We start from the raw sequence: 27,934 nt of genomic DNA, 5'->3' as shown, positions 1-27,934 counted from the left end.
TTGTCAATGTTGGTCCTGTCATTATCAGAGTTGGTCATGTCACGTTTTCTAAAGTTTCTTACAATTTTTCTTTATTTTTTTTTTAAATCTATATATCAAATGATGAAATCTTATTATATTTCAAATTTCAGATCAATCCTTTGCGAAATGAAAAAGTTATTAGCATTTTTCATTTGGTCCTGTCATTCGGTCCTGTCATTCGGTCCAGTCATTAGTGTAACCCCAAATTATCTCCCCTGTGAATTTTTCCTTGAACTTGACAGGATAAGTCCATTTTCCAGACAGGGGACAAAGATTAGTCTTTTCCCAAATTAAGTTAATTCAAATGAATTGATATAGATAATTCATTTTCATGGGAAAAAATACTCTCTGTTTTTAAAAGATGATACATTTGCTATAATTTTTCAAATTGAAAGATTAGTTTCATGATTTTTTGAACAGATGAAAATTACTGCCCTACCCTATGGTAAAAGTCTATTTACCCAATTCACTTCCTGTACAAAAAACTTTGAAAATGGCTACTGGAGCTTTGTTCGGTGGAAATAGTCGCTCTCAGAGCAAGAATCTGGTTGAATTTCGATGTGGCAAAATGTTCATGAAAGAGAAAATGGTCCACCCAGATAAAAGGAAGGGGTTGCTCTACGTGTATCAGGCTGAAGACTCTCTAATGCACTTTTGTTGGAAGGACAGGGGCACCGGCACGATTGAAGATGTACGAAAACTGCTATGTCATTTTGGGTTTTTAATATATTTCATGTTGATGTATGCATTGTATTGCTCTAGATATTGCTAATATTTAAAGAAAGGAAATGTTAGATTTACACAACAAATTACAGTGTATCTGTACATAATTATCTGTACATAATTTTCTATGTACTGACTTTTTGAAATTAGGAGGAAAAGGGGGAGGGTGTTTTTCAAGGGGGTCTCATTTGGGGTTTTTGATCCTGAATCCTGCCTACTGCTTTGTCATATTCCTGTATGACGCTTAAACTTAAGCAATTCTCATTTTTTTGTAATTTCCTGTTTTCAGGTACATTAATCAGGTTGGGGACAACCCACCAAATGGGGAACTGTTCCCCAAATGATAGTCCGAGATTACTCTGATGTCCAACGGCTGTTTTGCCAGACAAGCTGGGGCCATGGGACGTCAGAGCTCGTCCCATATCAAAAAGTGGATATTTGCCCACCCAAAGTAGATGCGCTGCTTCGTTGCTTCTGGTGCCGACTGACGGCCTTGGGATTATATAAATCGTGCATCAATCTGTTCATTTTTCATTTATATCCTCATTTATGTAAGTTACACCTACCTGCCAACCTTTATAATATTTTCTCATAATTAGACAGTTTTCACAGTGACCCATCGATTTCAGCATTTTGCCTTTCATTTTCAAAGATTATCACATGACCACAAGAAAACAGTGATGATTTATGCAAATGACCATAATGTAACACTTGTTCATTTACGATGCAAGTTATCTAAGAGCTTCCGATTGTAATGTGGTCTGAACTAAATGCTTCATATCGATCTCCTGTCAACATGGTAAACAGTCGATTTTTGTTTTTGACTTAAATAAGTCAAAACATGTATTTATTATAAAAATGTAGTTTCAATTTTAGACTTATCTAAGTCAGAAAATGGCAGACTTGTTTAGGTCTATTTATGTTGGTGAAAAAACTTAATGTTACTTTGTGGCCAAACTACACCACCTATGACAGCAAAAACCTGTATGAGAGTTCACAAGGACTTGAGCTATCTATATTTAATTATCTAAGTGGACATCCTTACTAAACACAGATGTTTTACCTCATTAAGTGTGATTCCAGGTGGTTGCATTGTAAGGTTAATGAACATTATCTTCGATTTTTTAGACTCTCATTCATATTTTTCTATAGAAGACAAAGTATTGGCTTTCAATGTTGTCATTATTTGATTTAGATGCATGACCTCCTTATAAATATGTATGGGTCTTGAAGTTAACCAATTTTGATCACTCATCGACTTGTAGGAGTCGATATTTGAAACTTTTTGATTCTGGTCAATTATTTCTTGTTTAACAATATTGGACTTATTCAAGTCGTATTTTGTCTTACATTAAAGGGAGACAACTCCTAAAACTTACAAATTAAGACCTCTATGAGTCAAAAGCAGATTCAGACTTATTTATGTCTGAGCTCTGACTGGTAAAGGAGGTGAAAACCCGTGGTTGGCTACTAAATGTTAAACATCGATCTCCTATAAAGGAGGTGAACAAATATAAATATTTGCATATTTTGAGTCTCGAGACCACGGACTCTCTCGTTACTTGACGTCCATTTGAAAGTGAAAGTCAAAATGCCGAAATCTATGGGTCACTGTGAAAACTGTCTAATTCTGAGAAAATAAAGGTTGGCAGGTAGGTAAAACTTACATAAATGAAGAGATAAATGAAAAATGAACAGATTGATGCCTGATTTATATAATTCTGGGGCCGTCAGTCGGCACCAGAAGCGACGAAGCAGTGCATCTATTTTGGGTGGGCAAATATCCACTTTTTGATATGGGACAAGCTCTGACGTCCCACGGCCCCAGCTTGTCTGGCAAAACAGCCGTTGGACCTCAGAGTAATCTCGTACTACCCAAATGAGTAACAATCCCTCATTTGAGTTGGCACAAAAACAAAAACAAGTAGAAACCTTAATCAGCAAAAGTAATAAAAAAACATGGTCTACAAAAACTCAAATACAACAAAAACTATAGGATGTATCCTTAATAACTTATTTTTAGCAAATGCAAGGTGAGCAGTAAAGACTCTTGCAAGCTTCTTGTTTGTGATACATTGTGGTGAGATAATTGTATTCTCTTTATATTTTTAGGATTTGATAATCTTCCCAGATGATATTGAGTTCAAACATGTTACTCAGTGTACAACAGGAAGAGTCTATGTCCTCAAGTTCAAGACATCCAGCAGAAAGTTCTTCTTTTGGATGCAGGTAGGTTTTACATGAACAGGGTGAGTCTTATGTCCTCAAGTTCAAGACATCAAGCAGAAAGTTCTTCTTTTGGATGCAGGTAGGTTTTACATGAACAGGGTGAGTCTTATGTCCTCAAGTTCAAGACATCCAGCAGAAATTTCTTCTTTTGGATGCAGGTAGGTCTTACATGAACAGGGTGAGTCTAATGTCCTCAAGTTCAAGACATCCAGCAGAAATTTCTTCTTTTGGATGCATGTACATTTTGGAAATTAGTATGGCGTTCATTATCACTGGACTAGTATATATTTTTTTAGGGGCCAGCTGAAGGACGCCTCCGGGTGCGGGAATTTCTCGCTACATTGAAGACCTGTTGGTGACCCTCTGCTGTTGTTTTTTATTTGGTCGGGTTGTTGTCTCTTTGGCACATTCCCCATTTCCATTCTCAATTTTAGGTCTTACATGAACAGGGTGAGTCTTATGTCCTCAAGTTCAAGACATCAAGCAGAAAGTTCTTCTTTTGGATGCAGGTAGGTCTTACATGAACAGGGAGAGTCTAACGTCCTTAAGTTGAAGACTTCAACTTCAAGGAGTTAGTTCTTTTTTTGGATGTAGGTAGGTCTTGAGATGTCAGAAAGAATTTTATTTTCATTCTCAGAAAATGTTTGATAAGCAACTGAGTTTAATCATTTGCAGGAATCATGGTAATTTTGATCTATATTTTTGTTATTTGAAAAAAACTGTGAAATGTCAATTTATTCAGTACATTACCTAATATTAGTCTATAAATGTTATTTTGTTGTTCAAGTAATGATTTTCATATCTTTGTAACTGGAGGGGTTTTTACGTTGCATATTTTCTGTGTCAACTTTTACATATCATACCCAAGACCGTGTAAAGAGTAAGTATCGGAATCCTGAGTCTCTGATCCTTCATATGTCATGTATGTGGCTTTGTAGAACTTAACACTAGCAAGTTTTCATAGTTTATTATAATAAATTACAATTTAGCAAATATCAACAATATTATAAAGATAAAGGTATTCAAATGTAAATAAATTAAAAGTGACAAAATATGGTGAGGTCTGTGCAAGACCAGCAAGACTGAAGATAGACATTTTGTTCTACAATGTATATATATAACAATGTCATCTAACCAACAGTTAGTGGTAAGGTCTGTGCAAGACCATCAAGCTTTCTTTATGTAAAGCTATACTGCAGAATGACTAGTGTCGACAAGCAGTGTTGCGTAGCTTTTCTTTCATAAAAGAACCTACCGTAAAAAGTCTCTATAGGAAGACTGTGGCTCTCTAAATGATTAAGCAATTTAACAACAAATGGAAGTTTTTAGCGACCTTGACTGGCTATACAGCCCTTGCACTGTCGGTATTAATCTCAGAACTAGTTTTACAAGAGCAAGATCAATAGAAAAGCTCTATAAGTAAATGATAAGGCCTAAATTAAAATATTGTTTGTTTGCCCTTTTCCGACCCTATGTTTTGAAACAGGGTAGGTAGGTAGGTAAAATATTTTATTTTTTTTCCCCATTAAAATAACTTGGCTCGGTATATTATTTGTCATGGGTAGGCAGGTAGGTATAATATTTTATTTTATAGATACAAAATCTGCAGAATGTCATTTTGGTCCGTTTTGTTTGTGCAAATAAGTTTTCTGGGACTATTAGTTTTGAAAAAAAAATATCACGTAGAATGTGAAGGTAATTCATTTGCACTACTATTTTGTTTTCAAATATCAAAATATAGACCTGTGCCGCATATCTTCAACGTTTATATGCCTGGAACTTTGAAGAGTTTGAACTTGCGCTCACATTCTGTACTACGTACCTTGTACGCTTACCTAAAGGTTTTCTGTAAGAGATAACTTTTTACTGGTAAGATATGTCCGGGAAGTCATACATTACTAGTAGAAAAAGTCCATAGAGGGTTAAAAATTTCGTGTGTGCCTAAAAGTTGTTTCCAATAAAAATGCTACAAGACTTAAAACTCAATTGTCACGTATTTTACATCGCATTTATAAATGATCTGTATGGAAAACTTGGCGATTTTACTGCCAGATATTCTCCACTTAACAGGGTTTTGTCACCTTTGGTAAATGTCAGATATAAATAATATATCGGCATCGTTAACATAATCATCCTGATCTGCGGGTCACAAAAGGCAATCCCTACATAGAACACAACGTCCGTTTACAAATTAGTTTGTACACACGTTGATAATTTTGTATCAAACAAACTTTTTTGTAAATGAACCCTGCTCTTTAAGTATAAAGGTACAGAGTAACGTACGTCATATCATGATTTCAGGAAGCGTTCAACATCGATTTCAAACAAATGCATTGAAACTTCAAATGCAAGTGTTCATGTCAAACGCTCAGGTGATACCAAACGGACCGGACCTTATACGTTAAAGATAAAACCCGAGGATTCCCGTAAAAATGTTTTGAGCGGGAAATACAAATATAAGATTTTTGGTAGGAACGAAAAAATTAAATAAAATAAAATCTTGCTGGTAAATACAAATAAAAGATTTTCAGGCGGAACGAATTTATAGGGTCGGTTGGTAAAGGGCAAACAAACAATATTTTAATTTAAGCCTAAGTTCCAAATTTATCAAAAATCTGTGAATATCTTCAACAAATTAAAGCACAATAAAGTAAATAGATATTATGACATGTAAAACAATCATTTTTATCAATAATTTATATCAACAGTAATATTTAAATGTTAATTTCACAACAGTCCATTTTCAAGGGAAGTAATGTTGTTTTAAAAACTGGCTGTCTGCCACATCTTCAATTAGTGTTTAATGGACAGAAAATGAGAAATTATTATATAATCTGACAGTGATTTCAATGAGTAATTTGTAACGGGAGAAATTATTATATAATTTATCTAACATTGATTTCAATGACTAATTTGTAACGGAAGAAATTATTTGATTCCAGGAACCTAAGAATGACAAGGATGAGGAATACCGTAAGAAAGTTAACGAATATCTGAATAATCCACCAACACCAGGGTCCAGTCGAGGAGCTGGACTATCTTCTGATCTCTCTGGACTAGGTAAATATCTGAATAATCCACCAACACCAGGGTCCAGTCGGGGAGCTGGACAATCTTTTGATCTCTCTGGACTAGGTAAATATCTTAATAATCCACCAGCACCAGGGTCCAGTCGAGGAGCTGGACTATCTTCTGATTTGTCTGGACTAGGTAAATATATGAATAATCTACCAACACCAGGGTCCAGTCGGGAGCAGGACTATCATCTGATCTCTCTGGACTAGGTAAATATCTGAATAATCCACTAACACCAGGGTCCAGTCGGGGAGCTGGACTATCATCTGATCTCTCTGGACTAGGTAAATATCTGAATAATCCACCAGCACCAGGGTCCAGTCGGGGAGCTAGACTATCTTCTGATTTGTCTGGACTAGGTAAATATATGAATAATCTACCAACACCAGGGTCCAGTCGGGAGCAGGACTATCATCTGATCTCTCTGGACTAGGTAAATATCTGAATAATCCACCAACACCAGGGTCCAGTCGGGGAGCTGGACTATCATCTGATCTCTCTGCACTAGGTAAATATCTGAATAATCCACCAACACCAGGGTCCAGTCGGGGAGCTGGACTATCATCTGATCTCTCTGGACTAGGTAAATATCTGAATAATCCACCAACACCAGGATCCAGTCGGGGAGCTGGATTATCTTCTGATCTCTCTGGACTAGGTAAACTTTATTTATCATGCAATCAGCCAACTTTTGACAATTAGTACAAATAACATGTTTACATATATTTTAATATAAAAAAGAAGATGTGGTATGATTGTCAATGAGACAACTCTCCACAAGCATGACAAGAGACAAGAATAACCCAGAAATTAACAGCTATATGTCACCTTGCTGCCTGCAACAATTAACAAAGAGCAATACTGCATAGTCTCTCTATAAAAAGTCAGAAATCACAAATTCTTGTTTTTGTACGAATAAAGTCCCCAGTTACTCCACTTCCATGTTGAGCAAATGGTAATGTGAATATTTTTTTTTTGCTTAACAGTTCATTTTGGGTTTCCCTTTGTGGTCCCTGTTTAAACAATGAATTTCTTTGAAAAATTTTTGACACACTTCTTTAGATTTAAATAACTAGAGTTTTTTTCAAAAAGTTCTTATTTAATGTTCAGGACTGAGAGTATTTTTCTTGTAAGATTTTTTTGCCACTTTTGAAATTTCTGTGTGTATTCTCATATATTTGAAATGAACTTGTGAAAAGAATTACTTAATATTGTGTCAGCAGCATGACTGTGAAGAGATATAACAATTGGCTCACAGTATTTCTTCATTTCTGAGGGTTGATCTTCATAGACAAAAAACAATTAGATTTCATTAATTCTGCTTTCCAAACCTCCCAATTGAAACAAATGTATCTTCATAATCTTTTAGGCCCCAAACAAATAATACATGTGTTTCTGGTATTAAATGTGCTGGTAAAAAATGGGGTAGGTAGATAGGCACTATAATTTACAATGCTACAACAATTTTTTAACTGGTTACATTTGTATATATATATATTACTACATAGAAATCAGTCAGATTTTAAGTCCTTGTTCCAAAATGGCATATAAAAGTGTATTGGTACATGTAGGCCCTTAAAGGGAAACTTCGCAAAAAAATCAAAAATTGATATTATGTCCATACAGTATAAAAATTCTCAAATTTATAGATATTAAAGTTTTATTCAGCTAGATAAAAGATCACCATCGATTTTAAATTTTGAGTATCAATTCTCTGCGTTCCGCCATTTTGTCATCTTCTACGATCAATAATCACGATATGTCTATAAACCACAAAGGACCAAAACTACAGTAACCGATGTAGTCGTAAATGCGTGTCGATATCTTGTCAATCGTACGGTTGTTTTATCTGACTAACTAACTTGATACGGAAAATGTTCTTATTTTTTTTAAATAACCATAGTCTGTTATTTTTAAACTGTTAATATTGGAATTAGTGAAAAAGTCACAGTTAAAATCTTAAATAAGTGTTCCGTGAAAATTGTTTTCGAAAATCTAATTTGTTCATAATTCTTTAAAGTAATAAACTTTATTCAAATACATTTGGATCTTCGCTCATCTGATCACCAGCATGGCTAAAGGTATTACTCCCAAAGGTATTGTGAGGGGTGTGAGGTGACACGTCCAGGTATTCAAGCGATTTCCAGTCGGGCTTGCAAGTTCATGCATCGTTTCACTTCTGTAGGTATTGGTCAGTGTACACGGCCGATAACTTGTAACTTTCTATTTTGAACTATCAGGTGTATAATATACATCTCTGTCTTGCGTGTCCGAAAGTGATATAATATACTACTTATACTAGTCATTACTTAACTCATACGCTTGTTTATAAATAACATTTCTGGTGTAAAGAATATTATTTATAAAATATAAATTATACCCAAAAAAAAAAAGATTTGAAGAAATAAAAATCTATTTACATATTTTTTCCAAGGGTGAATTTGGAAAATGTAATATATACTCGTTTTCAATAGTAAAGGACAGATTAGGACATACCAGAAATATTGATTTAAAAAATGTACGCACTAATGTCGACGATTCGTTTATACGCCTGGATAGAAAGTTACGGAACTATAGCGCAATTTAAAATATATACATACATTGAACATAAGAAAGAAACATACATTTTGTGTAAATTGGGGTAAAAGATTTGTAAATAAACTAGTCCACGTATGCCAAGAGTATTTAATCAACGAATTCGACAGACTATTGTATACCAAAAGAAGAAGAAGAAGTTCACTTCTAAGAGAACCAATTTGATTTAAATACAGGTCGATATATAACTTGCTTTGGTTCATCGAAGTTATGAACATAGTAAAATCACAGATTTATATATCAATTAGATTGTTCTCGAATAAAGGAAGAAATTCGTCATTATCACAATTGTTCCGACATTCATGTAATATATATGCAACTGGACGTACACTAATAATCCCCAAGGGATGTGAATATTTTCTAGGAAACTTTTGAGTATTAAAGTTTCAAATAAATTTCGGGATTTATTTTCTTTCTTGATATTCAATGACAGCAATTTAAAGATTAAACTGCTTGTCCTCTTTAGGGGTATTCTTGCCAGTTGAACAGACTTATCATTACATTCAAAAATATGGAAAGATGACATTAAATTTGTTGTCTTTTGTTTTTAAACATCGTTGGTCAAATAGCTAAAGTATTATACGTTGTGAGACGAAGACTATTTTAATAAGGACGTTCCCGATTATGAATAAATTTGGTTGACGTTTTTCACACTTGAAAAGAATATCTATTCGTAATTTTTCGATTCCATTCCAAGAAGATCTTTAAATTTCCTGTCAATTTTTTAAAATATCTTTTTTTTTCAAATAGCTAAAGTATTCACGCGTTGTGAGATTTAAAATATTTTGATGAGAACATTAAGTAAATGATGTATCAAACGTTCAAGAATACGCATGTAATATGTGTCACTGGATATAAAAAAAAAATCATTCTCAACACCTACTTCCGTATGGGACTTCCTCTTTTAGTGACCTGCAAATTTAACAGATGATACACTTTCTAAGATTTATATGTCCAACAACGACCCACTGCTCTACATGTGTTACTAACAGCATAAGATAGCAGTACTGTTCTTTTGTTAGGTCAATTCTCTTTCGTACAATACCAGAAAAAATGGAAAATAAGTTCTTTAAATTTTTACTCTGGAATTAATACCATTTTTTCGTGCGAGAAACTTTATTTCTGGCGATGAGCAGACATGGGCGGAAAACAATAAAAAGATAGGTTTATTATTTGTTCATTCATTTAACATGTATAATATGAATATCATTTAGTACACTTCGGTGACGGGTCTATACAAAAGCAGAATATACCATGATGGTTTGATTTCGTCAAAAGATTTAAGAGATCTGACAAACAGATTATCACTTCGATATTGCAAGACACCCATTTATAACTTTGTACTTTTGCATACCAAACTTTCGCAAAAAGATGAGTCCTTTGATTAAATAAGAAGTTGTGGTTTGTTTTCTTGGGAGACACGTACCCATTTGAATGAAGTGGACTTAAGCAGCTATATAAGTCACGGTATGGCCTTCAACAGTGAACAATAGTAAAAGTATATTGTATAATTCAACTAAATGTGAACATGAAAGAATTAAAGCAGACATATATATGTTATCTATACATATACAAAAGAATATTTTGAGCCTCAAATCTAGCATATGTCTATTTTACAACTATTCTGAGTCTGACGTGTCACTTTCACATTCGTTGAAGCCTTCATAAACACCATCTTGTGACGGAAATGCTTCCCTAATAATGTTAATAACACAAGCTGGAATAGTCACTCTATTTCTCTTGCCAAGTGGTTGCCCTTTTCTGACCCAACAAACAAACTGACGATAAGCCATTAGTCGGCTTTGGCTGTGAGTTAGTACGTCTGGAGCTCTCCCTCTATGGCGCTTGTACCTCAAAAAAATTATATAGCTGCCTTTTGTCCAATCCCTTTGTTTAAATGTACATTTGATACTTGAACAATAAAATATTTTGAATTGAATATAGCTGGTTTCAAGAACAACTGGGTTCAGGCAAGCTGTTCTGAAATCGATATTGTCACTAATGCATTCACCTAATTCGATATTACCATCAAAGAGAGTAAATTCGTGGCAACAAAGACATTCCGTCAATAATGGCATAACTATGCATTTAGTACACGAACACAAATCTGTCGGTTAAAATGGCGACGGTTGCTAAGGATATCTTGATTTCGGGAACTTTCTGCAGCTTCCATTTCATGGAGCTCTTCTCCGGTATACTCTGGCTCTAGTGCGTACCCAAATTGACCATACTCGTCAAAAGCTACCTCTCTTGACGGACTGGAACCACTGTTAGTACTATCATTCTCCGAACAAGACATTTTAAGTTATGATTTTTTTTTTAATATCATTTGGTCTCGAATGTATGTTGAGTAATTAATGTGTTTTTATAGGCTAGCTCAAATCCTCATCCAAATAATATAATCTATATGTAATAATCGTTTCCTACCACACCGAGATTAAATGCCAAGCGGTAGACATATTTTAGGTACTAATTAAGTAATTAAATGAACAATAGATAACAATAATTAATCATTAATGTGCAAAGATTTAAAAACAAAAGTATGTTTTCTTTATTCGTACATATTATATTCAGCTTCGGTAGAGTTATCTTCAGATAGTTTCAGATATTAATTAATACATGGGTTTCAAAAGTCTAAATGTAAGTGTTCTCGTACATTTTTTGGCCTGATAAAGACAATCAAAATGCTTTGGTAAAGCTATTTCTAATTTCTAAGTTCCCCTTTTTATGAGACATAAATCAAGGACAAGAGGTGTATATCATTTCATTCTGACACATGAATTAAGTTTCCCGTCTTTAACCGAAAATTGTTTATTTCTTAGTAAATTAATTTATTTGAATTCAAATAAATAATAGCACCAAATATAATTAAATAATTCCACGGCGATCTATTTTCATTTGTCACCAACTTGAATATGTAGTTTAAATGTGTGTATTAAATGCTCCCTTGTTTTATATAACCCACTAATCCCAATAGACAGTCACACCTGGCAAGGTGTGCCCTGGAGGCGTGGTTAAATACCGAAGTGCAAATAACAATTTACCTTTCAACAAGCCATCTACGAGTATTGCCACAGAACCGTGAATACACACATAAACCTAGTCATAGCAGAGACAGTAAAAGGTCAATAAGAGTACACTAACATATTGTCTTTACAGATTATTGTACTTTAATTTGTTCACCTTATCAGTCCGAAAATGCATTAATCAAAAATAAATTTATAACTTTTTGTGTTGTCTAAAAAATTAATTCGGATATATACGTTTAACATAGAAAATTTATCTCATGAATATGTACATTGGATGTCTGTGCGTTTTATCTTCTTATTATCGACTGGTTATTAGATGAAGCATAAGTCATCGGCGCGCTTACGATTACGTTAAAATATCATTAAAAACCAAGACTTTTATTGATTGTATTTTAAATCCCGGCATGCAAAAACCAGGAGAAAACGTCACGACCTACAGGAAGTTGTTAATATTTTTTTCATTAATTATTGAATTTCTCCTTTATTGCTGCACATATAGCGATAAAACTTTGTGAATATATATATTATGTCATAATGAACATATTTAAACCATAAGTAAAAAATCGCGAATTTTCCCTTTAAAGTTAGGTAGGGTTAGAGGAAACATGTTTTATTTTATTTTGCCTGACATGATGTATCACACACACTAGAAACTTAATATAAACTTTGATATTTTGTAGGTGATTCTGATTTACAGAGTATACTAGGAGGGATGAGCCAGCAACAACTGATGCAGTTATTAGGTAGGATTACAAACTTCAGTATTGTAATATTTCTAGACGTCTATTGTAGATTTGATAGCTGCGCATTTAGTTTACTGTAAACTGACGCCTCAGGGTGTGGGAATTTCTTGCTGCATTGAAGACCTGTTGGTGACCTCATAGATGCCAACCATTACGATTTTTCCGTAGTTTTTCCGATTTTGCGATAAAAACTACGCTATTACGGTCAAAGTCGAATAGTTACGAATTCCCAATCATCGACGTTCAATTTTGTAAAACGCGGATTTTTATCATTACTTTTCTGTCCTGGTCCAGTATTTAGGAAACGCCAATGTAATGCTTCTGTTTTTTCGGGAGTTATCAACCTATTGTTGGGTAACTAACTGACTTCCGAAGAGGCAAAATTGCATTTTATTAAGTAGCTTTCCCCCTTTCTCTACTTCTCCTTGACAAAACAAAAATGTTTGAGTCGAGAACATCTGAACAATCAATGAATGGAATACATACTACAGACAACATGTTAAATGACAAATTTTAGTGTACATCACTTTGCAACCACTCGTCAGTAATTTTTATTGGTAAATGCACGTTTATGAATGATTACTGAAAACTTTTCAAAAATACGGAAAATTTGATAGTTTGTTACTGATTGTGTCAAAAGGGGGTTGGCATCTATGTGACCTTCTGCAGTTCTATGGTCGGGTTTTTGTCTCTTTGACACATTCCCCATTTCCATTCTCAATTGTATGAGTATGAAAGATGGATATTTTGACCCATAACATTAGTAATAAATGTTGACAGCCATTAAAATACATAACTCTTACATATGATAAAAAGTTTTAATTGTTGGCTAATCAGAATTAATGTTGATTTAAATAACGTTGCTTAGAATGCAATATTTTTTACCCCTCCCCACAAATACACAAACCAACATACACACAGCCATGTGAGGCTATATTGCAATCACCTTGTCTATTGCCTATGCATCGACTTTCAATGAATATTAACATCACACTTTTTAAACATTACCATGCTGCATACCTGTCAACTGACCCGGATTCTGCGGGTGTGCCCCGAGATTTTCACAATTCTGAGGGATCACCCGGATCACCTGCCAGGTCATTGATATAACCCGGAAATTCCGAAAATGACCCGATTTCACCCGTATTTCTTAGCCTTGAGATTGATTTTCATGACATAAGTAATATTCCTTTGAAATACTGGCAAATTCGTAATTCTTCCATTAACATGCAGTTCATCTAGCTATGTAAACTGTCAAATTAAGTGACCCATTAAGTGCATGGCTTCACTTGACAGCTTTGGTGTCAAACACACTGTTGATTACACCAATTACCTTAGCTTTAGGTCGTAAATAAATTGCCCTGTTGTTTTACAAAGATATTTCAACTAAGAGTTACTTCCCCTTATTTGTCACCATTCAAAATTATTCCTTATATTTACGTTTTATGGGTGAAAAAGATTAAATCATGATAATATAAAATTCAAATACATATTGAAAAATAACTTTTCATTATTTTTATACCTTTATACAATTTTAAAAAAAAAGTTGAAAATTATTTTTTACATTTATACTTCCTTTAACTGTATTACTATATTTTATCATAATCTAATTTCCTTGACAATTGAGAGATGAATGATTATTCATGAAACACCTCTACATGGTATGTTTAAAGGCTAGTACACTCATTTTAAAATTACATTTGAAAAATAAATTTTAGATGATGACAAAAGTAAAGGACATAAGACTGTGATACACAAGTTAATAAAAATCTTTAAAAGTGTAATGATATAATAATAAATAAGATTTAAAATGACTTAACCAAGTGAACATGCATTGATGTTTTGGTATCTTTGATATACATTATAAGAAAATGTACCATAAATACTGAAATTCAGCTCGAAAAAGTTTGTACGCGTTATGACCTGAGATTTGATTCTTCAATGCAGGTCATGACCTGCATTTTCATCGTCACAGGTTGACAGGTATGATGCTGACTGTAGAGAACGGCTACATCTTTAGTCAACAGCTCAAGTTTCAATATTAAAGCACTTTTCATATTTGTGAGATACCTGTTTTCTGTTTGAAAGGACTTTGAACAATGTTGAAATTTCCAATATATTGAATAAAAAGTTGTTTGTGCTTGTGTATTGTAGGACCAATGGGAATGGGTGGTCCAGGCGGTGGACTGTCTGCTCTGATGGGAGCACGTCCTAGCAGTGCTCAGTCAACAGCCTCTGAACCGTAAGTAAATCATTAAACTGACCAAAATACTATTTTCTAGGGGCCCACATGGCTCCTTGAAAAGTAGATAAAATTCCAACCCTGTCGTAGAGAGAATTGGTACATTATCATCACCATGATAACATTTGCCTTAAAATATTTCTAGACCATTTTCAGTAAGTAAATTTTTTGTTAGAAATTAATTGTTAGAATTCCAAATTTAAGGGGGCTCGCGGATCTAAATCAATTTTTTTTTTATAATTTTTCATATTTAAAATGAACTTTATCATAAACTGTATGCCCCTTGCGGGCCCTTAATTGGAAATAAAATATGTTCTGTTCTGTTATGTTCTATACTTAAATGGGTCACCGTTCATTTAAGCTCACAATCTGCCTCCAAAAGAAGCATATATTTTTGTTAATGTCCTTTTTAGCTCACCTGGCCCAAAGGGCCAAGTGAGCTTTTTTCATCACTTTGCGTCTGGCGTCGTCGTCCGGCGTTAGCTTTAACAAAAATCTTCTCCTCTGAAACTACTGGGCCAAATTAAACCAAACTTGGCGACAATCATCATTAAGGTATCTAGTTTAAAAAATGTGTGGCGTGACCCGGGCAACCAACCAAGATGGCCGCCATGGCTAAAAATAGAACATAGGGATAAAAATGTAGATTTTGGCTTATAACTCTGAAACCAAAGCATTTAGAGCAAATCTGACACAGGGTTAAATTGTTTATTAGGTAAATATCTATCTGCCCTGAAATGTTCAGGTGAATCCGACAACCGGTTGTTGGGTTGCTGCCCCTGAATTGGCAATTTTAAGAAAATTATATTGTTTTTTGGCTATTATCTTGAATATTATTATAGATAGAGATAAACTGTAAACAGCAATAATGTTCAGCAAAGTAAGATCTACAAATAAGTCAACATGACTAAAATGGTCAGTTGACCCCTTAATGAGTTATTGCCCTTTATAGTAATTTTTTACCAATTTTTCGTAATTTTTTCTAATCTTTTACAAAAATCTTCTCCTCTAAAACTACTCGTCCAAATTTAACCATACTTGGCCATAATCATCATTGAGGTATTTAGTTTAAAAAATTTGTGCGGTGACCCTGCCAACCAACCAAGATGGCCGCCATGGCTAAAAATAGAACATAGGAGTAAAATGTAGACTTTGGCTTATAACTCTGAAACCAAAGCATTAAGAGCAATTCAGACAGGGAGTTAAATTGTTTTGCAAGTCAAGATCTATCTGAAATTTTCAGATGAATCCGACAACTGGTTGTTAGGTTGCTGCCCCTGAATTGGAAATTTTGCTGTTTTTGGTTATTATCTTGAATATTATTATAGATAGAGATAACTGTAAACAGCAATAATGTTCAGCAAAGTAAGATCCACAAATAAGTCAACATGACCAAAAAGGTCAGTTGACCCCTTAAGGAGTTATTGCTCTTTATAGTCAATTTTTACTTATTTTGTAAATTTTAACAAAATATTTTCCTCTGTAACTAATGTACCAAGTTCATTATAAATTGAGATAATGAGAAAATTGTAAGAAGCAAGAATGTTCAGTAAAGGAAGATCTACAAACACATCACCATCACCAAAACGCAATTTTGTCATGAATCCATCTGTGTCCTTTGTTTAATATGCACATAGACCAAGGTGAGCGACACAGGCTCTTAAGAGCCTCTAGTTTTCTGTTGAACTAATAGGAGAAATAAAGGTAATATATTCTGTTGAACTAATAGGAAAAATATTGGTAATATGGAAATAAAAAAAAAACTAAATTACAGAAATCGCTAAAATTTTACAATTATTTAGTTAATGTAAAGCTTATTTGCAAACAATAATAAAAAATAAAGGTCACTGATGAGTAAAAGAAGATATTTCAATTTTAATGCCAAAAAATGGCATTTTTACACCAAAGGGAGATAATTTGGAGCTTTTTCAATGATTAAAAATATTTTAAAAGTCATCTGGGGCCAAACAGAATCGATTTTTATGGTTGATTTTTGTACCATATGATAAAGTAATAAATAAAAAATTTAATGAAAAAACAAATGTTTAATTTTTTGGCGAAATTTTTGTACCTGCACTTCTTAACCCTTTCGCCGATGAGTCCCGGTTTACCGGGATTCACGCTTCAGACAGCTGACGATGAGTCCCGTTTTACCGGGATAGGAATACCTCTTTTATATTTCCCGCTCAAAACAGTGCAAACATGAGTTATCTTTCTTTGATGAATACCCGGATGAAAGTGTAAACATGGCGGTTTCGTTTGTTGAAAACCGTGTCAAAATCAGGCGAAATTTACGGAATTTACGAGAATTTGAAATGAGGGAACATTTTTTTTGAAAGAATATGGAAGAATTGAAGCCAAACTAGTATACTTTTTTGACATAAAATGTCGTTTTATGTACAAAACACTTGGAATGGACATCGTTCAGTGCAAGGAATTTGTACAGCCTCATAAAATTTTTCAAAATTATGCCGTTTTGGGTTAAAAAATTACGATTTGGGGTCTTAGAGCAGAATTTTGAGAATTTCACCTAGATAATGCCGAAAATTTGAAAATTTGAATATTTTATGAAGAATAAATTATCAAAACATGAACAAAACTGTGAACATGATGTTAGTGAATGAAATAAATACACAAATAACTACAAACAAGTTTTTATTGACATTTATTATGAAGATCTCCTACTTGAGTAAAAGTAGCCAGAGAAGCCATCGTCTCAGAGTAGCTTCTGTCTGGGCAGCAATCGGTGAAAGGGTTAAGCTGCAAATTTTGCAATATAATCTGAAAAATACTTTCATAACAGTTTTAAGACTTTTTTCAGTTTTGTTTTTTTGTGTTGGTAACTTTGGAGGTGTCTGATTTGATGTTTACTTCTTGTCTGATATTATAACAATATTGTTAGAAACCTTAAAATTAGAATTTTACCCCTTTACATTTTTAGACCTCTGAGAGTGCAGTCATCTCCTGGTACCAGAGGATCCAGTAATGACCAACAAAGACCAGTCACTGCTGCTGCTCTGCCTTCCCAGAATACAACAGCATCAACCACAACAACTACTACAGGGACCACAAGTACTACGGCAGGGGCTGCTACTACTACCTCTACAGGGGGCAGCAAAACACCAATACAACTCAGTGATTTACAGAATATACTCTCTAGTATGAATGGTAGGTTTTACTTTTTGATAAAAGGGCTTAGTATTAAAAAAGAAGATGTGGTATGATTGCCAATGAGACCACTCTCCACAAGAGACTAAATGACACAGAAATTAACAACTATCGGTCACCTTATGGTCTTCAACAATGCGCTAAGCCTAAACCTCATAGTCAGCTATAAAAGGCCCAAAATGACAAATGTAAAACAATTCAAACGAGAAAAGTACTGTTCAAGAATTTATTGTTAGGGAGGGAAGGTGGTGGAAACAAACTTGTACCATATGATGGGTTAATTTAGAAATTTAGATTAATTTAGAAAGACATCTATACTATCAAACAAGAAGACCTCATTTTGTGTGTCGGTTCTCTTCTTTCCACAATAAATTAATCATCATGCCTCTGTGTCCTATAGGTAACATGCATAGTTGCATTTGTCATCCATTTATATGATTATTCAGATTGAGTTATTTTTGGAGAAAAACGAGAAAAAAGGCATTCGGTTATTGTTTCCGTCATTGGGTGAAATTTTTAGTCAGATTAGACTTCCGGTTTGCATTTTTCTGTATTCTTTAAACATACATATACCATGAATAAAGTGTATTTTCTATCTGCTATCATTTTCAAGTTTACTATCCACAGCAGTCACAGAGTTTATCAGGGTTTCCCCTGGGCCAATTAATTTTTTCGCTACCTCTTTCGCCAAAACAATATATTTTTCGCCACTTCATTAATTTATTTTGCCAAGTAACTCAAATATATTTCTTTCTTTTGAATTTTTCCTTTTTTCTGGACTATCATTAAAAGAAGAAGAGGAAACGTCAAAATTTTGCTTCTAACACGTGTGTAGCAAAGTGGTTAATAACACCTTTATGTGACATGTGACGGACGCCATTTAACCATATCATTTTGTCCGAAAATACAATCAACACCTTTATTAATTAGTCCTTTGATGTAGATAGCTATAAAATGCAATCAGCTGATTATTGATTTTCTGTTAAAATCTTAACGAGTTCAAGGTTAATTCCTAGTATTGTCTGATCAGGTAAAGTCCGGGAAACAAGAAAAAAAGTAAATAAACAAGATGGAGGGAAATAAATCATTTTATATATTTCTTTGGCCAAACTATTTCGCCAATGAAGAATTTTAATCACCACAATCATTATTTTTAGCAAATTGAGTGGCAACCCTGGAGCTTATTAAATAGATAGTCTGTATAATATATCAATGACTGCCGTGGATCGATTAGTAAACTGAGAATTGAAAGTAAAAAGCAAATACTTTATTTATAGTAATAAATGTTCATAATATACAGATAAGCGCTAAAATTATTTATGTGTTATTAAAATTAATAGAAAGAAAAAAAATGGTAATTTTGGAAAAATAAAGGAGGTGACTTTTTATACCTTTTCTGAAATTCTCTATTCTTTAAATCTTTTACAAACATTCATTGATCACAAAAACAAGAAGATGTGGTATGATTGCCAGCGAGACAACTCTCCACAAGAGACCAAAATGACACAGAAATTAACAACTATAGGTCACTGTAAGGTCTTCAACAATGAGCAAAGCCCATACCGCATATATAGTCAGCTATAAAAGGCCCTGAAATGCAATGTAAAACAATTCAAACGAGAAAAACTAACGGCCTTATTTATGTACAAAAAATGAAGGAAAAACAAATATGTAACACATAAACAAATGGCAACCACTGAATAACAGGCTCCTGACTTGACTGTTCATAATATACTAAATATATGTTCATATTGAAGTTAACTGAAAACAAAAAAATGGGAATTGGGAAATAAAGGAGGGATAAAAAAAACTTTTTCCTGTCCCCAATTACCTATGAATTTTGATACTTTTCCTGAAATTCTCCAGTCATTAAATCTTTTACAAAATTCTTCCTGCAGCACTTTACATAATTACAACAACGCTCTGAATGCCCATGATTTCGCAGTTGTATTCTAGTATAATTTATTATGCATGGCAGAGTAAAATAAATGTTGCCTTCCAATCCTTCAATAGTTGAATACATTTATTTCTTGAACAAACTCAATAATAAAATACATAGGAATAGAAGATAAATTGCTGTTCTTTATTTGAATGTTGACTGAACTTGTTTATATGAAAGTGTTCAGTCTGAAGATCTTATAAAATCAAGAGATTTTTTAATGATTTGAATTTAGAATTAAACATGTTAAAGGAGCTTTTTGGTATGTATCTATAGTTTATCGATGGTTTTTCAAACAAGAGAATGTTTCTCAGCGACAAACTCATTGAAGCGTGAAACATCGTTGAGTTTGAACGACCCCATTGATAATCTGTAAATCACTATTTTCATATATGACATTTCTGGTGTTCACATTGACAACCCCATGTGCACCCTTAGTTTTAAACATTTTAAGAATTTTCAATTTATCAAGTGAGTGCCATGATATAAAAAATATCACCAAAAAATTAAAGAAAAAAATACATAAAATAGTGATAGCAATCTTACAACAAAATAAAAACCTGAAAAGGCCTCTACTTAACATACAGTTTTAAAAATTATAATAATTCCTCTTGACAAATGTTTAGAAAAAGATGCATGATGTTTGAAGCAATTTCTTAAAGTGCCCAAAAGAAAGTCTAGAACAAGACCATAGGTTGCACATTTAACACTGAGCAAAAAGTAGGCTTTTGTTTCTTGTTCTCTAAAATATACATGTATTTATTTTTATATATTTCTAACTGATGTTTAAGGGAGTTCGCTTCTCAGTTTCAAAGTAATTAACTTTTCAAAACACTAGTTTATATTGATAGGGGATTAATAAAGGAATCCAGAGAGCAAAATAAATATACAGGTCACCGTGCTTATTTTCGAGATATTAGCCATTGAAATTATGGCGGGAAAATATTCTCTCTTGACTTTTCATAGCTTTATCATTGACAAGTTGAAGTTCTCAAAAACTGTTAAAAAGTAATTAAAATTTTATAAGACTTTTACAAATGGCTTATCCTTATACATGTAAAAGATTTACAAAAAGAAAAATGGGGTTACCGGGCAATTTTTTTCAAGGCATTCAAATGGATAAAACCAGAGGATTCCGAAAATCTGACAAAAAATCAAAAACAGGACAAGCCAACTGATGTTTAATTTGCTATGGAATTGAATTACATTGTATTTTTTTTTATTTCAGTTCCTACAACACCTAAAGAAAGTAAGTATAAAGGAGGTTGGCCTAGGTTAAGGGAGATAACTCTTTAAATCAGTCAAGCGTTTGTAAAAGTCAAGTTCACCAATGTATTTTAAGCATTTACCTGAAACAGATTGAAAATAATCTATGTAACCTAGAAGCTTAGAATATGTTTTTGAAAATGGTTGACACAAACGTACTGATGATTTTAAGAGTTGTTTCCCTTAACCTAGGTCTACCACCTTAAGTCAAATAAAAAAAGTACTGAACTCCAAGGACAATTCAAAACAGAAACAAATGGCAAAATCAAGAGATGAAACACATGTATGGAAATCAACTGTAATATTTATAATTTGGTATAGATTTTTTTACAAATAACGTTATATAAAATTACAATGCACAAGTGCGTATCTTTTTTATGCATTCCAATTGTTTTGTTGAATTATCATTATTAAACAACACCCATTGTGATAAAATGTTAGAGTGAGTGAATTTATTGGTTTTTATTTTACTTGGAAATTACAATTACTCATTGCAACAAATATTTTCTGCATATATTTATTGAAATTATCCAGACAAGACTAGTCACCCATGAAAGTGTTAACATCACAATAAATAGACATAACATTTACCTGCATATATGATATAAATGTGTATTGAAAACTTAAAATTGTAATCACAGAATAAACTGTTAGCTTTTCTCAACTTTTAAAAATTTGTTTTATACATACTTTCTACTTTCTTACATTTCTATGGTAATATATATTTACCATAAACATAAATTTTGTATTGATATTTTTTTTGAGCATGTCTAATATTTGTTTAGGTGTAGATCTAGTTCAGGCTTTAAATCCTGAGTCCATGATTCCAATCCTTGCCAATGCAGAGGTCCAGGAAAGACTAGTCAAATTCCTACCTGAAGGTGAAACTCTACCCAAAACTGAACAGGAACTGAGAAACACTATCCAGTCACCTCAATTCCAACAGGTAAGATATCAGAGGGGGAGGGGAATAGGTAACTCTACCCAAAACTGAACAGGAACTGAGAAACACTATCCAGTCACCTCAATTCCAACAGGTAAGATATCAGAGGGGGAGGGGAATAGGTAACTCTACCCAAAACTGAACAGGAACTGAGAAACACTATCCATTCACCTCAATTCCAACAGGTAAGATATCAGAGGGGGAGGGGAATAGGTAACTCTACCCAAAACTGAACAGGAACTGAGAAATACTATCCAGTCACCTCAATTCCAACAGGTAAGATATCAGAGGGGGAGGGAAAACAGATTAGGAACTGAGAAACACTATCCAGTCACCTCAATTCCAACAGGTAAGATATCAGAGGGGGAGGGGAAAAGGTAACTCTACCCAAAACTGAACAGGAACTGAGAAACACTATCCAGTCACCTCAATTCCAACAGGTAAGTAATCAGAGGGGGGTGGGGAATAGGTAACTCTACCCAAAACTGAACAGGAACTGAGAAACACTATCCAGTCACCTCAATTCCAACAGGTAAGATATCAGAGGGGGGAGGAAAAAACAGAATAGAAACTGAGAAACACTATCCACTCACCTCAGTTTCAACAGGTGAGTCATTAGAGGGGTTTGGGGAGGGGAAAAACAGAACAGGAGCTGAGAAACAATATCCACTTACCTCAGTTTCAACAGGTGAGTTATTAGAGGGGGTGGGGAGGGGAAAACAGAAAAGGAACTGAGAAACACTATCTGGTCACCTAAATTCCAACAGGTAAGATATCAGGGGGGGGAGGAAAAACAGAATAGGAACTGAGAAACACTATCCACTCAACTCAGTTTCAACAGGTAAGATATCAGAGGGGGGGAGGGAAAACAGAATAGGAACTGAGAAACACTATCCACTCAACTCAGTTTCAACAGGTGAGTTATTAGAGGGGTGGGGAGGGGGAAAACAGAACAGGAGCTGAGAAACACTATCCACTCACCTCAGTTTCAACAGGTGAGTTATTAGAGGGGTGGGGAGGGGAAAACAGAAAAGGAACTGAGAAACACTATCTGGTCACCTAAATTCCAACAGGTAAGATATCAGAGGGGGGGGGGGGGAGGAAAAACAGAATAGGAACTGAGAAACACTATCCACTCAACTCAGTTTCAACAGGTGAGTTATTAGAGGGGTTTGGGGAGGGGGAAAACAGAACAAGAGCTGAGAAACAATATCCACTCACCTCAGTTTCAACAGGTGAGATATTAGAGGGGTGGGGAGGGGAAAACAGAACAGGAGCTGAGAAACAATATCCACTCACCTCAGTTTCAACAGGTGAGTTATTAGAGGGGATGGGGAGGGGAAAACAGAACAGGAACTGAGAAACACTATCTGGTCACCTCAATTCTAACAGGTAATTTATGAAAGGGATGTGGAGGGTGAAAATAGGAAACACAGTGGTAGGATTTTAGAAAAAATATCAAAAATATCTGAAGGGTTTTACAACACAGCAAGTGGTTTATAGGCAGGGAACAAACCAAGTCAGTTCAGAGGAACTGTCAATTTTATAGACCTTTAACTTGAGAGAGTATAATTTTGAAACAAGTTACCTTTTTTGTGGAAGAACATTCTGGTACTCTGTCAAGTAGGAGCAACTAAGAGAAGTAAAACTTGGGGAAGAAAACAGTTGTTGTCCAGTGATTTTGTCTTGTCTAGAAAACATAAAAAAAAGTTTTAATGTGTTCCCCCAAAGTTTAGCCTTTTATAATCTTGATTTACTTCTTTGAATTGAAATGTAACATGTTTTTCATTAAAATATAAACAGTGTAACCTGCCTAATCAGACACCTAAGTATTCAAACATCCTGCTTTATACGACACATTTTCATGGTCCCAAAATATGCCTTTCCTTGCAGATAAACCGTGAGTATTCAGACACCCTGATTAATCCGACATTTTTTTCTGGTCCCACAGTGTGTTGGATTACACAGGTTAAACTAGTTAAAAGAAGCAAAAGTATAAATTAACTTCTATCTTTGTAGGCATTGTCATCATTTAGTGCAGCATTATTGTCAGGACAGTTAGGTCCTCTGATGTCACAGTTTGGTCTCGGTGAAGACGTGGCCAATGCTGCAGCACAAGGAGGTAGGTCTAATACATTAACGCATTCAACGCCTTGTATCATATCATATGAACATTTCTGTTATTGCTATTCTACATCTTGATAAGTCTGGAAGGTCTGCTGCTGTGTTGGTACTGTAAATTCAGATATTGCAAAAAATGTGAAAGGGTTATTAATATAATTTAAGCTTGTATATTGATTTCTTTTCATATTAGTTATTAAAACAGGATTCTTCTCTATATTGCAAAAATCTTATTAGCATTTAAGTCTTAAACGATAAAAATCGCAATAATAAATGCATGCAATAATTTCTACAGTAATTCTATTTGTACAGTACAGTTGGTTGATTGTGTAGTTCATTAAAACCAGAACTAATAATACACAGATTAAATATGTCACTATTATAATTGTTATGTTCATAGACTGCATCAATGAATTTAAAAACCCGAGATAAGACTCATTGGTGGTCTTTTATTGTTATCTCTTTGGTTGGGTTGTTGTCTCTTTGACATGTTCCCCATTTCCATTTTCAATTTTATGAACCAATCTTTAACCATACAAACTTTAAATTTCTCAATCAGATATACATTTTGTATACATTATGCTTTGAAAGAATGTTAGATTATTTTAAGGGGTCATTTTATTTTGTAGATCTTGGTGCCTTCGTCAAAGCCATGCAAGAACAGCAAAAGAAAAAAGATTCGGATGATGACAAAATGGACACTAAATAATTTTGTTGATGTTTTGTTTACGAGTATTCTTAAACTTTTGATGCTTTAATTACACATATTGTTTAACATGAGTGTTTTATATTCCTTAATGAGGAGCTTGATAACCCCTGCTTTTCCTGTATCTATATATTCAGTTTTTTTTAAATAATTGTTCTTATTACTATCAAATACATTATCAACTATGTTTCCAATAATTTACATTTTTATGCACTCAAATCTTCTAGTCGTCTGCAGTAAAACAAGACCAATTAGTTTAATTTTCGGATAATAGTTGACTCTCTGACATCTTTTTTGATTGAGTTAAGTCTGCCAATTGATATTTTATCGTATGTTTTTCTTTGTTGTGATGTTATGCTATTGTTTCAGAAAAAGGGAGAAGGTTTGGATCCATTAAAACGTTTAATCCCGCTGCAAATGTTTGCACCTGTCCTAAGTCAGGAATCTGATGTACAGTAGTTGTCGTTTGTTTATGTAATATATACGTGTTTCTCGTTTCTCGTTTTGTTTATATAGATTAGACCGTTGGTTTTCCCGTTTGAATGGTTTTACACTAGTAATTTTGGGGCCCTTTATAGCTTGTTGTTCGGTGTGAGCTAAGGCTCCGTGTTGAAGGCCGTACTTTAACCTATAATGGTTTACTTTTTAAATTGTTATTTGTATGGAGAGTTGTCTCATTGGCACTCACACCACATCTTCCTATATCTAAGAAATAGAAATATCTTGAACTTTAAATATATTGTATTTCGAGACTTATTTGCCATGTTATATTAAACAAATACTCAATACTTGTAAACAAATTCATTATAACTTTAGTTGACGCATTTATGAAGAAATATAAAGTTGATAGATGTCTTTATTATTATTTTCTAACACTTAACACATTTCTGGAATAAGTTGGTTAATGATAAACCTCAAGGGCTGACAGTCAGCAGTTTTGACCTAGTGCTTAAAACTGGATTAGTCTTTATCAGCTACACTCCATACCGAAACACAGGAAAGATTTTTTTTGAGAATAAACATTAAAATTGTTCCTCAAAGGTCAATTTGGTCTTTGTTAGGAGTAAGTTATAGCAATTTATGTCTAATTGACAACCAAAAAATATTTACAGGGTATAATAGTTGAAGAAAGTAAAATATTTACAGGGTATAATAGTTGAAGAAAGTAAAATATTTACAGGGTATAATAGTTGAAGAAAGTAAAATATTTACAGGGTATAATAGTTGAAGAAAGTAAAATATTTACAGGGTATAATAGTTGAAGAAAGTAAAATATTTACAGGGTATAATAGTTGAAGTGATTTGATATATTTATTCTTGATATCCAAAAGAACAATACTTTTATGCTGCGAGTCACTATTTGATGCTTTTTGTCAAGTGAGCGCAGCTGATATTTTACAATATCAATATTCAGACAACCTGATTATTGATTTATTGGGCTGTACTTGCGTCTTTTGGAAGTGTTGTTTCACCAGAAACTGGAAGATGACTTGATAAGTTCGGGTCAAACTTATCAACGTTGGTTCAAACATCATGAAATGGCTGATTCGTGGGTGTCAAAGTTATTAAGATGGCCCAACGTGTTTCACTTCACAAAGCTGTGATATGCAATTTTATAAAGAGCTGACCAGAGTGATTAAGGCAGTGGGGCGACAGATAAGAACAATTATCTATACAAGAATGCAAATGCTGAAATGTCTTTCATGCTTTACTGACTATGAAAATGTACTATTATTTTTATCAATGATCCATGATGTAATTCAGTTCAAGACAGACATTTATGTATTAAAATCTTTCAACACTCGACATTTGAACCATAAAAATGAGGTCAAAATCAAGAGATCTCACAAAAGACATCTACACCTTATAATTAGTCCATACACCAAATATAGTTGACTTATTGCTATTAGTACCGGTGAAATAGATCTTACCATGAAAAATTAACATTTACTTATGAACCATGACTGTGATACATTGACACTGTTCATACATTCAAAATGTAATGTAATATATTCCATGTAGTTTCTGAAAAATGAGCAGGGTCAAAAAACCTCCAACTGACATACACATTACAAGTATCCATACACCATAGTGTTAAAATACCTCCAACTGACATACACATTACAATCATTCCATACACCATAGTGTTAAAGTATCCAAGAGGTCAAAATACCTCCAACTGACATACACATTACAATCATTCCATACACCATAGTGTTAAAGTATCTCAGAAAATTGATGAACCTATATATCAAATATGTTTATGCCCAGCCTATAAGAGGGGCATAATGTTTTCTGGTCTGTGCATCAGTCTGTCCCAATTCAGGTTAAAGTATTTGATTCAGTTGAAGTCCAATCAACTTGAAACTTAGTACACATGTTCCCTATGATATGATCTTTGTAATTTAAATGCAAAACTAGATTTTTTACCCAGATTTCACCGTCCTCTGAACATATTAATGATAGTGTGAGTGGGGCATCCGTGTACTATGGACACATTCTTGTTTACCCAGATTTCACCGTCCTTTGAACATAGAAAATGATAGTGCGAGTGGGGCATCCGTGTACTATGGACACATTCTTGTTTACCCAGATTCACCGTCCTCTTTACATAGAAAATGATAGTGTGAGTGGGGCATCCGTATACTATGGACAGTCTTTTTATTTCATTTCTCATAAGAAAGACATTCACTTGACAAAAAAAATACAATTTTTTTAAGCAGTCCTTGAAACATGAAAATGAGGTCAAGGACAATGGACATATGACAGATGGAAACTAAGTGACACTAGGCATCTATTAACAAAATATGAGTCCTCCAAATCTTGAAACTAAGTTAAATACAAATTGTTTATGCTGCCTCTAGATTGTAGTTCCTTAGTGTTGTATCCAGTGGCTTTCACCACAGGTGAGGGAAGAACAAGAATGTGTCCATAGTACACGGATGCCCCACTTGCACTATTATTTTCTATGTTCAGTAGACCGTGAAATTGGGGTCAAAACTCTAATTTGGCAATTAAATTAAGAAGATCATATCATAGGGAACATGTGTACTAAGTCTGAAGTTGATTGGACTTCAACTTCATCAAAAACTACCTTGACCAAAAACTTTAACATGAAACTTGCACTATTATTT

The 27,934-nt window shown here is 33.8% G+C and overlaps 1 protein-coding gene across 1 annotated transcript; it reads left to right on the top strand.

Moving 5' to 3' along the window:
- The first annotated feature begins 473 nt into the window (after positions 1 to 473).
- On the top strand, positions 474 to 24,869 carry LOC139497243 (proteasomal ubiquitin receptor ADRM1-like). Its single transcript, XM_071285382.1, has 10 exons — positions 474 to 712; positions 2,857 to 2,973; positions 5,916 to 6,033; positions 12,353 to 12,415; positions 14,570 to 14,657; positions 17,599 to 17,825; positions 20,993 to 21,013; positions 21,816 to 21,976; positions 23,993 to 24,095; positions 24,724 to 24,869. The coding sequence occupies exons 1-10, from the start codon at positions 515 to 517 to the stop codon at positions 24,801 to 24,803; spliced, it is 1,176 nt and encodes a 391-aa protein (XP_071141483.1). The 5' UTR covers positions 474 to 514; the 3' UTR covers positions 24,804 to 24,869.
- The last annotated feature ends 3,065 nt before the right edge of the window (positions 24,870 to 27,934 follow it).

This window comes from Mytilus edulis, chromosome 12 (genome assembly GCF_963676685.1).
Source record: "Mytilus edulis chromosome 12, xbMytEdul2.2, whole genome shotgun sequence".
In the NCBI taxonomy this organism is placed as follows: domain Eukaryota; kingdom Metazoa; phylum Mollusca; class Bivalvia; order Mytilida; family Mytilidae; genus Mytilus; species Mytilus edulis.
Note: the sequence above shows the minus strand (reverse complement) of the source record. Positions and strands in the feature narration are given on the sequence as shown.

What these genes read in the sequence shown, in the direction of transcription:
- LOC139497243 (XM_071285382.1), top strand. Translation starts at nt 515, where the DNA reads ATGGCTACTGGAGCTTTGTTCGGTGGAAATAGTCGCTCTCAGAGCAAG. An exon ending in GCACCGGCACGATTGAAGAT is followed by an intron (nt 713 to 2,856) that starts GTACGAAAACTG and finishes TTATATTTTTAG; the next exon opens with GATTTGATAATCTTCCCAGA. An exon ending in CAATGCTGCAGCACAAGGAG is followed by an intron (nt 24,096 to 24,723) that starts GTAGGTCTAATA and finishes TTTATTTTGTAG; the next exon opens with ATCTTGGTGCCTTCGTCAAA.